A 16,193-nucleotide genomic window follows, 5' to 3' on the forward strand; every position below is an offset into this window, starting at 1 on the left:
CCTTCCATCCTCCATCCATCCATCCTCCATCCATCCATCCTCCATCCATCCATCCTCCATCTATCCATCCATCCATCCATCCTCCATCGATCCATCCTCCATCGATCCATCCATCCATCCATCCATCCATCCTCCATCGATCCATCCATCCATCCATCCATCCTCCATCGATCCATCGATCCATCCATCCATCCTCCATCGATCCATCCTCCATCGATCCATCCATCCATCCATCCTCCATCGATCCATCGATCCATCCATCCATCCTCCATCGATCCATCCATCCATCCATCCTCCATCGATCCATCCTCCATTGATCCATCCATCCATCCATCCATCCATCCATCCATCCATCCATCCATCCTCCATCGATCCATCCTCCATCGATGCATCCATCCATCCATCCATCCTCCATCGATCCATCCATCCATCCATCCATCCATCCTCCATCGATCCATCCATCCATCCATCCTCCATCGATCCGTCCATCCATCCATCCATCCTCCATCCATCCATCCTCCATCCATCCATCCTCCATCCATCCATCCTCCATCCATCCATCCTCCATCCATCCATCCTCCATCCATCCATCCTCCATCCTTCCATCCTCCATCCATCCATCCTCCATCCATCCATCCTCCATCCTTCCATCCTCCATCCATCCTCCATCCATCCATCCATCCATCCTCCATCCATCCATCCTCCATCCTTCCATCCTCCATCCATCCTCCATCCATCCATCCTCCATCCATCCATCCTCCATCCATCCATCCATCCATCCATCCATCCATCCATCCATCCATCCATCCATCCATCCATCCATCCATCCATCCGATCCTCATTGAAAGCCCCCTATGCATGAGGCATTGTGCTGGTTGTCTCAGTTCAAGCTATCGTCATCTGGGCTCCGCAGCCGCCACTGGTTCCTCTCAACTCTACTCTTGGCCCTCCAGAGCCCTCTCCATCTAAGGCAGCCAGCCACATGGTTCTAAAACCCCAACCTGACCACACCAACCCATTGTTTATTGGCTTCTACCACTCTTGGGATAGTCTCCCTTCCCCCCTCACCCACCCCCACCCCCACAAGGAACTGCCTAGATGGAGTTTTGGTCTGAAGGGACTGGGAAGGCTCCTCAAGACCTCAATGTCAACTCATATGGAGACAACAGCTCCAGGCTTCAGATACCTGCTCTCCATCCTCAGCCTTCACCCCAGACTCATCACATCCAAGCCACTGGACATTTTCCCAAGGACAGGCAAAGCCAGGGGCCAAGGCAGAAGTGCATTCCTGCAGTTCCTTCAGTGTGTGCTCTGGAAGCCAGGCCTGGTCTCCCACCAGAATGTGAGCCACGCGAGGGTGCAAGAGGACTCGACACATCCAGCTCCGTGTCCTCGGAGATCAGCAGTGAGCCGGGCTGGCTGATCTATCGAGCTCCAATTCTACCCCATGGGAAACCCACACTTGTGCCTCACACACTCCAAGGACACAGTCTGGAAATCCAGGCTGAAGAAACACACTCCCTGAAATCCCGTGGGAGGAGAGGCTGGCACTGCGCTGCCGGGGGCCTTACCGGTAGCACCCGATGTACAGGTGGACGTCTTTGCGGGTCTGCAGGTAGATGCTGGCCATCTTCTCTTTGGCTTCCGTGTAGCAGGGCTGTTTGGGGGTGATGTTTCTCAGCATGCTCAGCGCCATGTCCACATTCCCCTTGCTCAGCGCCAAGTCCACGTTGGCGATGGTGATGCGGACCTCTTCCGGTGTGCCACTGAACTCATTGATGGCATCCTGCATGACCTTGGTGGCCTCGTGCTAAAACGCGGAAACCAAACCAATTCTCAATTTGCAGTCACCCACCCACTCAATTCAGCAGACCTCCGCTAGGAAACATAAAGTAATTCCCCTCCCTACTCCTGCTCTGTGAGAGCGATGAAGCATGGAGACAAGACGGGCTCAGGTGCAGTCTTGGTGGCCGAGGTGGGAGAGAGCCCTTGAAAGTCCACGGCAGCTGTTCCTGGAGGGCAGGGGTGGGCGCTTGGCTAGCCCGGGGGTGCCAGTACCAGTCGCTGTCCAGTCAGCTCTCATGGCAACCCTGTGTGTGTCAGAGTAGAACTGTGCTCCATAGAGTTTTCAGGGGCCGGTTTTTCAGAAGTAGATGGCCAGGCCTTTCTTCTGAGAGCCTCTGGGTAGACTTGAACCTCCAATCTTTTGATTACCAGCTGAGCGCATTAAAGGCTTGTGCCACCTAGAGACTCTGCTTGGGGGTACAGGAAGGAATCCCCAATTATAATAGCCTACCTGTTCTCTGACACCTCAAAGCTTTGTCTGTTGCAATTCCTTCCTACAAGGAGACCTTCCTTATGGTCATGTCTCCTCATACCTTCTTGCTCCTGACCAAAGATATTTTAATGTTATGGTATTTGACAATAAAGATCTTACTTCAGTTATATTTTCATTACTTTTGTACTGTTAATGATTTTGATAATTATTAGTCATTGTTTTAATTCTTTCATCCATTTCGGTGCTTTCTGCCTTGAATTCAACCTTACCCCAGACGTTGATGCCTCAGCCCCTTCTCTGTGCTGCCTGCTACTTCTGCACCGTTTTTTTACTTTTATTCTGAACCCTTTGGAGTGTGGACGGTAGAGGTTCTGTTGTTTGTTTGTTTAAATCACCGCCAATTGCTTTTTCATTTAACAGGTTCGTTCATTTCATTTATAGTTTTATTATCAGAGATACGTGTGCTTCGGTTTTTGTCAATTTACTTTGTGTTTTTTGCTTTTATATGCTGCTTGTGGTTTGCTTCCTTTCTGTCTTTTGATACACGACCCTGTTTTCTTTTTTTCCTCTTAATTTGGTGTAAATAGTCTTATTTTAACGCTACCAATAGGTATCTTTCTGTCATAAAATATTTTTTATAAACTTTTATTTCTCTATTTGTCAACCAAAGAAACAAGTTCAGACTTTCCCCAGATGGAGGAAATTAGCATGCTGACATTACCCCCTTCTCACCCGTCTCCTCCCCTGGATTTTTCCACGGGATATTTTTGTGAAATTATCATTATTTTGACTTTACATCGTTCTGTTTCAAGAACTTAACCATTATACTGTAATGCAATAAAAATTATCATAGTTAAATTTAATTCTATTTGTTAAATTTAATTCTATTTAGATTTACTTAGATTAGTTCCATGTTTAATCGGATTCAGTTCTGTCCTTTTACCTTACATTTTTCCCCATTCATAAAATTTCATTTTATCTCATGTTTTGGTTGGCTGGATCGTATCTACAAGTAGGTTTTCCCAAAAGGTTTGATTACTGCCATGATTCTTGAGTTCCTGCATTTTTTTGTGTTCACCATTTCTTTTAGACATAACAGGTGTGCTGGGGGGACATCCTTCCCCTCTCAACAGTGTGTAAACATTGTTCTACTGTTTTCTTGAATTTAGTAGTGTTGAGAAAAAAATCTGAGGCCGGCTTGACTTTTTTTTATTATAATGGGTAATATGCTCCCTGCTTAAATGCTTGGGGGAGCCTTCATTTACATTGTTCAGCCTTGATTCCCATCACTTCATTAGGATATTACTACCATTTTCCCTACATAGGGTGGCTTCTGAGTTACTTATTCTTGTCTTCCCTAAATCCCAGGACTGTTTCTCGTACTGTATCTTCAGCGTTTTCTCTGTTCCATTTGTTCTGTCTTTTCTTCAGAAACACTGATGGATGTGTTTGGATGCCTGTCCGTTGTCTGTCTTCCACATTCATCATCCTCTTGAAACCCTTTGTTTTCCTGCTTTCCTCAGCCCTTCCCTCAGTCAGAGAGCTTCAGCAAAGTCTGGATTGTTTTCCACTGTTCCTCGTGGAACTGTAATTTTATAGTGGTATCATTATTTTCCATGATTACTTTTCTTAACTCTGCCAGCTTACTTTTCATCTTTTCCTGTCTTCTGAGGTCCCCTTTGTTGATCCCTTGTGTGCTAGCTAACTTTGAGCTCTTTTCCAAGAGTCCATGTTCTTTTTATTTTCATTGAGTGTAGAGTTTTTTTTTTGAAAAAAGTATTTCTTCTGTTTGTTATAGTACTTTTTCTGCCAAAGTGTGATCTTCACTTGTCTTTTGCTTCTTATTTTGTCTTTTTCCTTCTTTTCTTCCTCCCTCCTTAAATGGCAACAGCGCCATCTAACCCTACCCTTTTCTCAAGAACGGGGCCAGGGAGGGAGCATACCTCCCCTTAGCTTTCTGTGGGTCCTCCCGAAGGGAGAAGCCTTTGTGGGAAGATGGGATCAGGATGGAGTCCCTTGGCTCAAAGGGAAGGCCACAGCTCATGGATCTGTTATTTACCTGAACTGGGCAAGCCCCAAAACTGATTTTCAGGTTATTTCCCTCCTTACTTTTCTCTTTCCCACCTCTCCTCCTATTAGGAGGCCAGGGCAGAGAAAACAGAAGAAGAATTTCAGCAGGGAGTCCTTGTTCAGCAGCCCTGCCATTCTATGGGGTAGAAATGGGTCCCTTCTTTTCCTCCGGCTTGGCTACATTCCCGGTTCTTACAGCCATCGCAGGCACCTCGGCTCTCTCTCTCGCCAGTGGTAACTTCCACGAGGGTAGAAGACCCTCTGCCCTGTTCTTCTTTGTCCCTGGCTCTGATCACAGTCCCTGGGATGTGCACTTTCAGCAAACAGCAGCTGAATAACTGACTGGGTAAATCGACGACGAGGAACCATTCATGGGCTGGTCCCTCTGTACTCAGGGATCATCACAGAAGGCTGGAGGTGGATCACAGGGATGGCTGTGCTGCCAAGCCCCTTCCCAGTGAGCAGGTGAGGGCAGGGAGTCCAGGGAGGGCCAGGCAAGAGAGCATCCAGCTCCTCCCAGGCTTTGCCCCGCCTCTGTGTTCATCATCCCTCCCAGCTACTGGCTGAGGTTGCTCAGATGTTCACTGCTTCCACCCAGCTAGCCCTTCCAAGGCCTCAGGGCTGGCTCGTACAGCCAAGCAGGTTGTACACCGCAGAACTCCAAGGGACCAGCACTCCTAAAGGCTGTGATGGGACTGGAATCCCCTGGGGACTGTGCAATGCCCAAGTCACAATCTACAGCGAAGGTGGCACTGATGGGCTGGTTGACGGCCTCCTGGGGACAGTGAGGTAGGCAGGGGCTAGATCACACAGGCCCAGGGGGTTTGGACTTGATGTTGAGGGCAATGGGGGCCACTGAAGCCTTTTAGACAGGGAAGAGAGGTGCTCACAAATGAAAAAGTGCTCTGACAACTGCACAAGTAAACATTAGGCAGAATCAAAGTGCCTCGGTCCCCTCCCTGGAACTGTGCCCTGGAGGGTACCCTGATCCCAGAGGAGGAGGGCATGCCACTTCTCACCAGTTCCCCATTCAGCCGGAGGGCATCTGCCAGTTCCAGCAGGATGGACACCCGCTCGGTGGGCTGCACGCGGGGCCCACGGAACTTCCTGCCTTCTTCCGCCCTCAGAGTTGGCAATTTCACGATCATTTTCAGGGTCTTTATGGCCTCTGGATAGTCCCCCGACTTGTTGAGGGCCCTGGCCTTGATGAAGTGGTAGAGGGGGTGGTCGCGGACCTAGAAGAGCCAGCAGAGGTGGGGGCTCCAGTTCGCTACCATTGCTGCCGCCACTCACAGCACCCAGAGCAGAGAGGGCCCAGGAGCCCATTAAGCCTGGCTCTGCCTTCGGCCAGGGAAGGGTCTGAGGGGCGTGGGTAGCACTCCCCTGGGGCTTCAGGATACTGAGCAGACAGCAGGGCACAGAGAACCCCCACCTGGAAGTTGTGGCTGACGCCCAGCTCTAAGCAGTGGGAGCACATGGCAAAGTTGCCCTGAGCCAGGTGGATCTGAGCCATGAGCAGGTGGGCGTCCGCGGAGGTGGGGTCCAGCTCCAGGCAACGCTGCAGGGTGCTCTGGGCATTCTCTAGCTCTCCTAGAGATAAAAGACAAGCCTCTATGTCCAGGGTCCCTGGGGACTCCTGAGGCCCAATGTAGGACAGTTTCACATGTCCTGTTACCCAAAAATACTCAAGTTAGGAGTTTAACTCTGTTCTGTTCTACTTCACTCAGAAGTCCCTCCCTAAAATCACAACAGTTTCTGCCTTGACCCAGACAAAAGCCAGGAAAAGTCGGGCCTCCTTCTCTCCGTGTCCCTCTGGGAGACCGCACAGTCACTTCACTGCTCCATCTGGAAGCTACGGGGGCCATGTCGGTCCCAATTCCTGACCCTAAGAGCAGAACAGAGCCTAACGATAGCAGAAACTGTAATGGCCACACTTTATGAAGCGCCTGCTCTGTGCCTGGCACCTGCGAAGACTTTACAGTGTCCAGCCCTGTGCGGCTCGTATCATCCTTGTCTTTTAATACAAGATCTCTGGGTGGCCCAAATGGTTTGTGCTCAGGTGCTAAGTGTTTCAAACCCACCCAGCCGAGCTACAGAAGACAGGCCTGGCGAACTGTTTCTGTAACGATTACAGCCCAGAAAACCCTGTAGGCTCAGTCCTACTCATTATAACACAAGGAGTCGTCATGAGTCAGAGCTGACTCAATGGCAAAGGGTTAGGGTTTTTTGGTTTTCTTTTAATACAGGACCTGTGACTCCAGCCCACACAGCTAGGAAGGGACAAAGCCAGCATTTAAATCCAGGCCCGTGGGGCTCCAGGCCTCATTCTGAATCTCCTGGCACCGTGGGGCTGAGGGCCTGGTACTTAGAGGGTGGCCTGGCAGCCCAGGGCTGGGGCGCAGCGAGCTGGTGGGAGGGTCTCCTTCACTGTAGCCAGGTCCACACCAGCTGCTGCCTGGGGCCTACAACATGGTGGGTGGGGGCACCTGCTGCTGCCTGGGGTCTACAACATGGTGCGTGGGGGCACCAGGTGCTGCCTGGGGTCTACAACATGGTGGGCGAGGGGCACTTGCTTTGGGCCCCAAACTCCCTGCTCCTGCCCTGAGTGCTGCAGAAAGATGAAGAGGTAACCATGGCAACCCAAGCCACTGGAGACCTTGCCTTGGCCCCAAACTTGCTGGCAGCTGCCGGCATCCCTGAAGAGTCCTCTGACATGCCTTGCACCCAGGAGGCCCTGAAGTTGTGGGTAAGCCTGGTGCCTAGATGCAGACAGGAAGGACCGAGGTCCCCACAGAGTCCAAGCACACATGTGGTGCTGGGGGACAAATGCATGACCAGAGTGGCCCTGGACCACAGCAGGGTGCCTGTGGAGGGTCCTCCCTCTCTCCAGGGTCCAGGCCTTGAGGTGGGAGGGGCTGGAAGGGAGCTGCTGTGGCCCCCCCAGAGCTCTGAAGCCCAGGAGAGGCCCAGGCCAGGGCCCTCAAGGCCACACCAAAGGCCAAGAGAGCACAAGGGCCAAACGTCATCTGCCAACACTCCCCACGCAAGGCTGCGTCCCAGGATGGCCAGGTGTGGACAGATGACTAACGGTACGGGTCTCACTCTGCCGTGACGACTCTTTAAACATGCAGCCCCTCCACCCATGTTCCCTTCTTCACTTGGGTTCCCTCCAGGGTGTTATGACGTTCTAACAAACTACACAGTGAGCTCTGCTGTTTCCTTTATGTCTGTCCTTCTCCTTTAACCAGCTCCTTTAACGCACAGCAACGCTGTGTGTCAGAGTAGAACTCTGCCCCCCAGGGTTTTCAATGGCTGACTTTGGGGAAGAAGATCACCAGGCCTTTCTTCCAAGGCACCTCTGGGCAGACTCCAGCCTGCGACCTTTAGGTGAGCAGCAGGGCTTGTTAACCATTTGCATCACCCGGGACTCCACTTCCCCCTACTAGAATGCAAACTCCATGAGGGTGGGGATTTTTGCCTATTTTCAGCACCACTGTATTCTCGTAAGAAACCCTGGTGGCGTAGTGGTTAAGTGCTGCGGCTGCTAACCAAAAGGTCAGCAGGTCGAATCCACCAGGTGCTCCTTGGAAACTATACGGGGCAGTTCTACTCTGTCCTATAGGGTCGCTATGAGTCCGAATCGTCCCGACAGGCTTGGTTGTTTTTTTTTTTTTTTTGTATTTTAGTACTCAGAGCAGCGCCTGGCATGTAACAGAAGCCCAATGGCACCAATCAAGTAAGTAATCAGCAAAAGGTCTGGCAGGGAGAGAGCCCAGCTGGTGTGGTCCATCAGGGAGCTATCTCAGGGGCCGGGGGCTGGACAGAGTCGGCAGGCCTGGTGATGCAGGTGTGTGTGTACGTGCGCGTGTCTGAAGCGGCCCAGGCAGGGAGTCGTGAACACCAGAGCAGCAGCAGAAGCCCCACCAGGCGAGGGCAGGTCAGACTCCACCCTGCCTCCAGGACCCACGGGCTCACCTGAGAGATACTTGACCTGAGCCGACAGATAAAGGGGCTCCATCAGAGCTGGGGCTGCTTTGACCACAGGGTTCAAGATCACGGCGGTTTGTTTAAGAAGCGGAGACACGATCTGGCCTGGCGACCGGGGCTGTGGGAACACCGGGCGGGGTCTGCTTTGTGGTCTGCCCCATGCAAGGGACTCCCAGTGCTCTCAGAAAGCACTCTCTCAGCGGAGGGGTTTTGTTTTATTCCTCATATGCTGACTGTCCATGCTGTCCCTTCTCGTGGTTAAGCGTAAGCTCCAGCATATGGGGACTGTGGAGCCCTGGTGGCGCAATGGCTAAGAGCTCGGCTGCTCACCAAAAGGCCAGCAGTTGGAATCCACCAGCTGCTCCTTGGAACCCCTGCGGGGCAGTTCTACACTGTTCTATAGGGTCGCTATGAGTCCGAGTTGACCCACGGCAATGGATTTACAGAGACATTGTTTTGTTTCCTGTGTTCTCAGTACCTAGAATGGTGCCTGGTCCATGGCAGTGCACCCAGAAAGTATTGCTGAATAACTCATTACGAGGTGCGGGGGGCGGTATTAAGATGTGTGAGATATGGTCCTTGCTCATGAGGAATCCTGACTGGCTGGGAAAGCCAGACTAACAAGCAAAGACCAACAGAGTTCCTGGAAGACTTCCAGAAAAAGGAAGCCAAGTTCTCCTCTAGGGCAAAGGCCAGCAATGGGGTAAGCTCTGGTCCCCAAGCGTGGCCCCAGATCAGCAGCTTCAGCCTCAGCCGGGAGCTGGCTAGACATGCATGGATCCGGGCCCTGCCTGCGGAGTCAGAATCTGCCTCCTAACAACCTCCCAGGTGATCCGCATGCTGGATGTCCAAGCGTGAGAAGCACTGGGCTACCTGACCTCCCGAGGCTCAGACCAGCACCCACGCCTGCACTCCAGCCCCGCCGTAAGGATGGGCTTGCCCCTCACCTGCTTGGGGCAGAAGGACAAGTACTCCTTGGCGATGCAGACCAGGAAGGGGGGGTCTAGCCGTTCAAAGTACTCAGGGCCCAGGGGGAGGCCCTGCATGTTGGAGAAGTGCAGCTCGGCCGCTTCCTTCAGGAGGGTCGTGGCCTCCTGTTCCACCTCGTGCTTCTTGGACGCCAGAAGGGCCTGGAGAAAAACCACCACCTGCAGACGGATGCCTGAGTCTTGGGACCAACGCCAGCCTGGCCAGAGCGGGTGGCAGAGGCCAGGTGGGCGTCCCGGCCATCCTGGCTGCCTTGTCTTAGAAACTGGGGGTAGGAGGAGGGACAGAATCAGGGAGCGACCCACGGCCCAGAGAGCTCCGACCTTAGACTTCCCAAGGGACTGCTGCACTGCCTTCAGGAATTCCAGCTGGTGCTCAGCCTCCTCCAGGTGGCCTTCTAGGATCTGACACCAGATGATCCCTGGAACAGGACAGGACACGGATGAGCACCCAGCTCTGAGGCAGCCCACGAAGCTGAGAAGCCTGGATGAGAACTGGAAAGGAGGGGCCCGGGGCAGGGTCTCTGACTCTTTCCAACACCTTCACAAGCTGAAAGGGCATCACACACTTACGGTAAAGATCAAAGCATAAGGCAGCTTACGGGAACGTCCCTTGTTCACACTCTGCTTCACAACGCCTCTCTCTAGAGATAAGCACTGTTAGGTACACTGAAGGGGTGTATTCCTTCAGACACTCTTCTAAGCATTTATGTTTTAATGTGTATACAGGAGTCCCACGGAGCTCTGGTGGTGCAATGGTTAAGCACTTGGCTGCTAACCAAAAAGTCAGTGGTTGGAACCCACCAGTGGCTTCGAGGGAGGAAAGACCTGGCAGTCTGTTCCCGTAAAGATTACAGCCTAGGAAACTCTATGGGGTGGTTCTACTCTGTCCTATAGGGTCACTAGGAGTCAGAATTAACTTGATGGCACCCAACAACAACACAGGAGTCTCTGGGTGGCACAGATGGTGAAACGCTTGACTACTAACCAGAAAGTGAGCAGTTCCAACCTAGTCAGAGGTACCTTGGAAGAAGGGCCTGGAGGTGTGCTTCCCAGAGGTCACAGCCTTGAGAACACAGTGCAGCAGTTCTGCTCTGCACATGTGGGGTTACCACGAGTCGGAACTGACTTGACAGCAATGGTTTGGGTTTTTTTTTTTTTAAGTGTACATACACACAGCTCAAGCATACACATTTATATGTACACGTATGCTCATACCAGCAGGTTTAAACACGCACGCGCACAAAGGGATTCGGGTCACGTGTACCATCCGGCAACTTATTTTTTTCACTTGATACATGAAGACCCTCAACGAGACAGATTGACACAGTGGCTGCAACAATGGGCTCAAACATGGCAACGGCTGTGAGGATGGCGCAGGATGGGGCAGCGTCTTGTTCTGTTGAACATGGGATTGCTAGGAGTCTGAACCGACTCAAAGGCACCTGACGACAACATGATAGATGTATTTTCCCTTCTGTTCATACAGATTTACCTCGTTCTTTTTAATGATAATATCCCTCTGTGTGGGTGTGATATTTAACCAATGCCCTATTGAAGGAAACCTAATTTCGCATTTAGCTGGTTGTTTTTTGTTGTTTAAATATTACAATATCATGGGGGAACATTTTTGTATGTTCAAATTTCTGAAGTAGAATTGATGAGTCAAAGCGATGCATATTTAAAACGTTTATGCCAAAAACCAAACCAGCGGCTACGGACCCGACTCCAGCTAGTGACGACCTCATGTCGTTACGGGGTTTTCAATGGCTGCTCTTTTGGAAGTAGACAGCCAGCCCTTTCTTCCAAAAAGCCTCTGGGTGGGCTCGAACCTCCAACCTTTCTTGGTTAACAGCCAAGCCCATTTACTGTTCTCACCAATTCGACCTCCAAAGATACGTGTATTTCTATTACTGGCAATAGAATCTGAAAGTGTCCTTTCCCCACAATCTTGCTGACAAGCTTTCATCTTTGCCAGTCTAAAAAGTGAAAAGTGACTGATTTTAATTTGCATTTGATTATTAAGAATGAATATCTTTTCATATTTTTAATGGACTTTTTACTGTGAATTTCCTGTTCATAGCCTTTGCCTGTTTTTCTTTTGGGACGATTTACATTTATAAAAATTGTTAACCCTTTGTTGCCAACATCTCCTATCAGTTTGCCATTTATCTTTTAACCACTTTTGCAGTATCTTTTACCATCCAGGAGTTTGGAATTTCGATGTAGTCGCATCTGTCAGACCTTCTCCTTTGTAGTTTCTGAGTTTGTAGTCAGGCTTAGAACCCCCGGGGAAGCCTGAGTTTAATTTTCATGATTAATTCCTCTGGGATTCATGCTGTGTGAGGGGGACTCACCATCCTTATTATTTTCTTTTTTATAATGGATAGGCCAGTGTCCAACCATCATTTGTTGAACAATCTATTGATTTGAAATGTCACCTTTATCATAAGGTCTGTTTCTGACCCATTTATCTATTTGTTTATTCGAGGGCTGGCCTCAAGCTGATGGAATTACTACGGTTTTGTGATATGTTTTGATGTCGGGAGGACAAACTCCCTCTGTTCCTATTCTTCTTTTCCAGGTACTTCTAGTCTATTTTGGTTTATTTACTCCTGACTATCTTCCTAATCAGAAACCCTGGTGGTGTAGTGGTTAAGAGCTACGGCTGCTAACCAAAAGATGGGCAGTTCGAACCCACCAGGCACTTCTTGGAAGCTCTGTGGGGCAGTTCTACTCTGTCCTATAAGGTCACTATGAGTCAGTAATCGACTCGATGGCAATGAGTTCAGTTTTTTTTTTTTTTTTTTTTCTTCTTCCTAATCACCATCTCGGTTTTCAATTCCATCCATCCCACTATTTGGCCTGTCTATGGGATTTTTTACCCTGCAATCATGCTTTTTTTCAACAACTTTTTTTGTTCTCTTCACCTTTCTAGCATGTTCTTTACTTACTGACACAACAGCCTCTCCAAATATTGAAGGTGTTTTTAGGGGGAAAAAACTATGTTCTATGTTCTGTCTTAACTTTGCTCTTTTAGACGTTTAGCAGATTGACAAAGGGCTAGAGTGATGAACATGAGCAGCTGGGGGAGATTTCCCCCGAAATTATCAAGGTTACTGTTTGATTTTCCCAGACAGTCCAGATAAGATGGTGACTGGCCTGGGCTGGGGTGAGTGGGACAGACCCGCTGAGCAGTGGACTTCCCTTCTGGTTGACAGGCTGGGGCTCCCCCTTGGATGAGGAAGTGGGGAAGGCCTTAGCTTTGTGCAGAAACATTTCAGGGGATTTTGCCTGCGTGTTGAGCAGCTAAGTCTTTTTGCCCTTCGTGTCCCTGGTGGTGGTGGGAAGTCCTGTGGGCTCTGTTTTGCTCCCAACTGCCCCCAAACCCAGCAAGAGCCTCCCTGATTCCATTCTCTGGTCTGGGCACAGTTCCAGTCACCCCCCTTAGCTACACTGACTGCCTGTTATGGGTTGGATTGTGCCGTGCCCCCCCCCACCCAAAATATGCTGAAGTCCTAACCCCCGGTGCCGGTGAATGTGACCTTATTTGGAAATAGTGTCTCTGAAGCCGTTATCAATTAACGTGGTCAGAAAGCAGGAGGGTGTGTTCTAACCCAATCCGAATGGTGTCCTTACAGAGGACGAGGAGAGACACAGAGGGACACACAGAGGGACGCGGCCCAGTGAAGACGGAGGCAGAGACTGGAGGGACGCCATCTCTGAGCCAAGGAACACTAAGGATCGCTGGCCCTCACCAGAAGCTAGGAGAGGCATGGATCAGAGTCTCCCTCGGCACCCTCAGAAACGGTCAACACAGCTGACACCCTGATTTCAGGCATCCATCCCCCAGAACTGTGTGAGGCAATGTATTTCTGTTCTTTAAAGCCACCCAGTTTGCAGGGTCCTTTGTTTCAGCACCCTAGGAGACCACCACACTGACTATGGCATGCTTTTTCTCCCAGCCTCTGTCACCCTGAACTTGCCATTTGTGATTTTTGTTTTTCCTGGAGCTCTCTGGGGAAGCTGGTCTACTTGTTTCTTTGGCTGGCCTGCCTCTGCCTACGTTGGTTTATGGTTCACAGGCCTACTTGGAGTTTCCGTATATATCACGACATCTGCTTTACCCCTTCTAAAAGTGTGACCTTCTTCAAAGTTTCCGGTCCACTGACAGTACCTTTCCCTATGATACAGGGGACTTCCTGTCTTTTTAAAAAACATTTCCCGTTATTTTCATGGGGTTTGGGGATGGAGGAAGAAGCATGGATGAAGAGTCCAGATCAACTCTTCTGACAACTATGCTTTACAGGTGAGAAGCCTGGAGCTTAGAGAGGAGAAGTGACTTGCCCAGAAGCACACAGCTCCCGAGAACCAGGGCAGGAACCCGGCCTGCCCTGAGCACTGGGCCACACAGCTCTCTTGACCAAAATGAAATGCTGCCAGTTCAGAATTCACTAGAAACCATGGATTTGGGGCTTTCAAAAACATGTAAAATGCAAACAGGGCTCTCGAAAATTCATTTGACACTTACAGAAAGGATTAAAAGAAAGTATGTAGACAAGGAAGTAAAACCCAGGGGATGCCTGTTCTGGTGGCCTTTCAGCTCAGTGCCCTGCAGAGAGAGGCTACAGAGGTGGGTCCAGGGCAGGGCAGGTGTTGGTGAGCAGGCCTGTCTCCAACACTAGCCTTTCAGGGCCTGGGATGAGGCAGGCTGACTGGGTACAGGGCAGGCTGTCAGTTCTCGGGGGCCAGGGCGTGGGCATTGTGATCTGAGTTGGCTCTACATCCGAGGGGGCTCCAAGAACTCCCACACCCCTTACATCTACACCTGTGGGTTCACAGAAAGGCGTCTTACCAAAAATGTGCTCCCAAACTTACCCGCCAGGGGAAATACGTCCCGACACTCTCTTTTGGACGGTAGAGGCTGCCCTGCTTGGCTTCCAGCACCCGTCTCCCCCGCCCCACCCTGTCCGCCCTGCCGGCAGAGACCTGTCAAGGCAGCTATGCTGTTCTCGTCCAGTTTCATGGCCTCACAGTACCACAGCGATGCCTCCTTTACTTGGTCCCGGAGGATGAGGAGATAGCCCAGCTCTGTGGCCACGTGGGCGTAGGATGGGGTGGCCAAGAAGGTGCGCTCGATGAAGCCACACACTAGCCGTAGGATTGGCTGGTGTCTTCCACACTGCAAGAAACGGACCAAAAGGGGGAGACCGTCATTCCAGTCTGAGCCAGGCCGTGTCAGACGGGGGAGAGACTTTGGCAGGGCAGGCAGGCTCAGGAGAGCCCAAGAGGTACTTGTAGACATCTAGGCAATGGAGGTGGGCAGCTCTCCAGCTCCCAAAGAGCCTCGCATTAGCCACGTGTGTGGAACCTGCCTCAGCCACAGGGACACCCCATTTGGGCTGTCTCAGGTTTCCATCCCCTGTCTGTCTACAGTAATTGGTCCAAGAAGTTGCCAAGAGGCTTTTCAGAAACTGAAGCTGGGCGAGAGATGCTCTCCCTGGCCCTGGAAGCTGCTAGCAGCAGAGGATCAGACACCAGCACGGAGGGAGATGGTGTCCAGTGGCACTCAACGCCACCGTTGTGGTGTCTGAGGCCCCAGAGCTGCCCGTGTTCTTATGCAATCCCTTCTCGTAAATTCTGCGTTGGGGCCGAAGGGTCTGACAGAGACACAGGTTCCTTGGCAAGTGGCATATACGGAACTTGCTTCATGTCAGAGAGGCCTAGGCTGGCCAGCCTGCCCCATGACTTCCACAAAAAGAATGCGGGAGCCGGGCCCCAGCAACCCTAGGGCTGCAGCTGGGCGTGGCTGTCCTTCCCCAAGTAAAGCGCTTCCCACTCTAAAAGGGCTTTCAGGCCTCATTGCCCTGACAGTCACAACACCTCTGGGGAGCACCGGGTAAAGGGTTCAGAGTCCACATGTCACAGTTAGCGGCCAGAAGAAGGGAGGGGCCATGGGTGCACTACTAGCTGACAGGCTTGATCTGTGGGCGAAGACGGGTGTGGAGAAGAGAAGGGGCAGGGAACCGGGGAGTTCTGTAAGGAGGACAAGTCTCCCCTAAGGAACACAGAGAGAAGCACCATTTCAGAAACCAGAAAAGAACCTTACCAGTCTGCTAATCACGAGAATTTTTTTGAGATGGAGGCTTGGATTTTGAGGCTCTCTCATCTCTAGTGCCTTAATCAGGTTTCTAACACGCTCAGCTGCCTGCAGGACAAAACAGACAACATCAAAAGGGACATGCAGCTCCGAGTCCATGGCAGTGGTGCTCAGCCCCGGCCCGCTTGGCACCAGCTGGGAGGCCTGTTTAAATACCCAGGAAAGTAAGAGGTGGCCGTCTGCTTCTGTAAAGACTTACAGCCTTGGAAACCTTATGGGGCAGTTCTACTCTGTCCTATAGGGCCGCCATGGGTCAGAATAGACTTGCTGATAACAAGTTTAATGGGGGGAGGACACCTGGCATCAGTATTATTTTAGATTACCCTACGTGGAACTTTCAGGGTCATCATTCACCTGAGAGTTGGCTCTGTCCCTCCGTTCCTGAGCCTTCCCCCCTACCCAGGCAGAGACAGGAGCCAGCCTCACTGCCCACACCGCAGCCCACCAGGCTGACCAGGCACCTGTGCTGGCCAGGAGCCTCCCCTCCATTTTGACGAGTCACCAGCTTGGTTGATGCCTCGATGTCATTCCAGGGAATCCCCCCAGCAGCCCTGGGAATCGGTGCGACTATCAGCACTTTGCAGTCAACGAGATCAAGGGTCAGGGAGGCTGGGTGGTGTCCCGAGGTCCTCAGCTAAGTGACTGACTGACTCCAAAGCCAGTGTCCCCCCGACTGTCCTGCCTACCACCCCCAACAACCCTACCCAGAACT

The 16,193-nt window shown here is 51.3% G+C and overlaps 1 protein-coding gene across 2 annotated transcripts in view; it reads right to left on the reverse strand.

The window, feature by feature from the left end:
• TTC21A (tetratricopeptide repeat domain 21A) overlaps positions 1 to 16,193 on the reverse strand; it is a 55,237-nt gene that overhangs the window by 15,762 nt on the left and 23,282 nt on the right. The window contains exons 8-15 of one of the 2 annotated variants that reach the window (XM_049870862.1): positions 15,431 to 15,529; positions 14,311 to 14,503; positions 9,646 to 9,743; positions 9,283 to 9,483; positions 8,324 to 8,453; positions 5,781 to 5,938; positions 5,368 to 5,583; positions 1,572 to 1,810 (exon numbers count right to left, since the gene is read on the reverse strand). In XM_049870862.1, the coding sequence (XP_049726819.1) occupies positions 1,572 to 1,810; positions 5,368 to 5,583; positions 5,781 to 5,938; positions 8,324 to 8,453; positions 9,283 to 9,483; positions 9,646 to 9,743; positions 14,311 to 14,503; positions 15,431 to 15,529 (1,334 nt within the window). Of the gene's footprint in view, positions 1 to 1,571; positions 1,811 to 5,367; positions 5,584 to 5,780; positions 5,939 to 8,323; positions 8,454 to 9,282; positions 9,744 to 14,310; positions 14,504 to 15,430; positions 15,530 to 16,193 lie in introns of both variants that reach the window. The other variant, XM_049870861.1, reaches the window with a different exon arrangement.

The sequence above is a fragment of the Elephas maximus genome, chromosome 27, assembly GCF_024166365.1.
Source record: "Elephas maximus indicus isolate mEleMax1 chromosome 27, mEleMax1 primary haplotype, whole genome shotgun sequence".
Classification (NCBI taxonomy): domain Eukaryota; kingdom Metazoa; phylum Chordata; class Mammalia; order Proboscidea; family Elephantidae; genus Elephas; species Elephas maximus.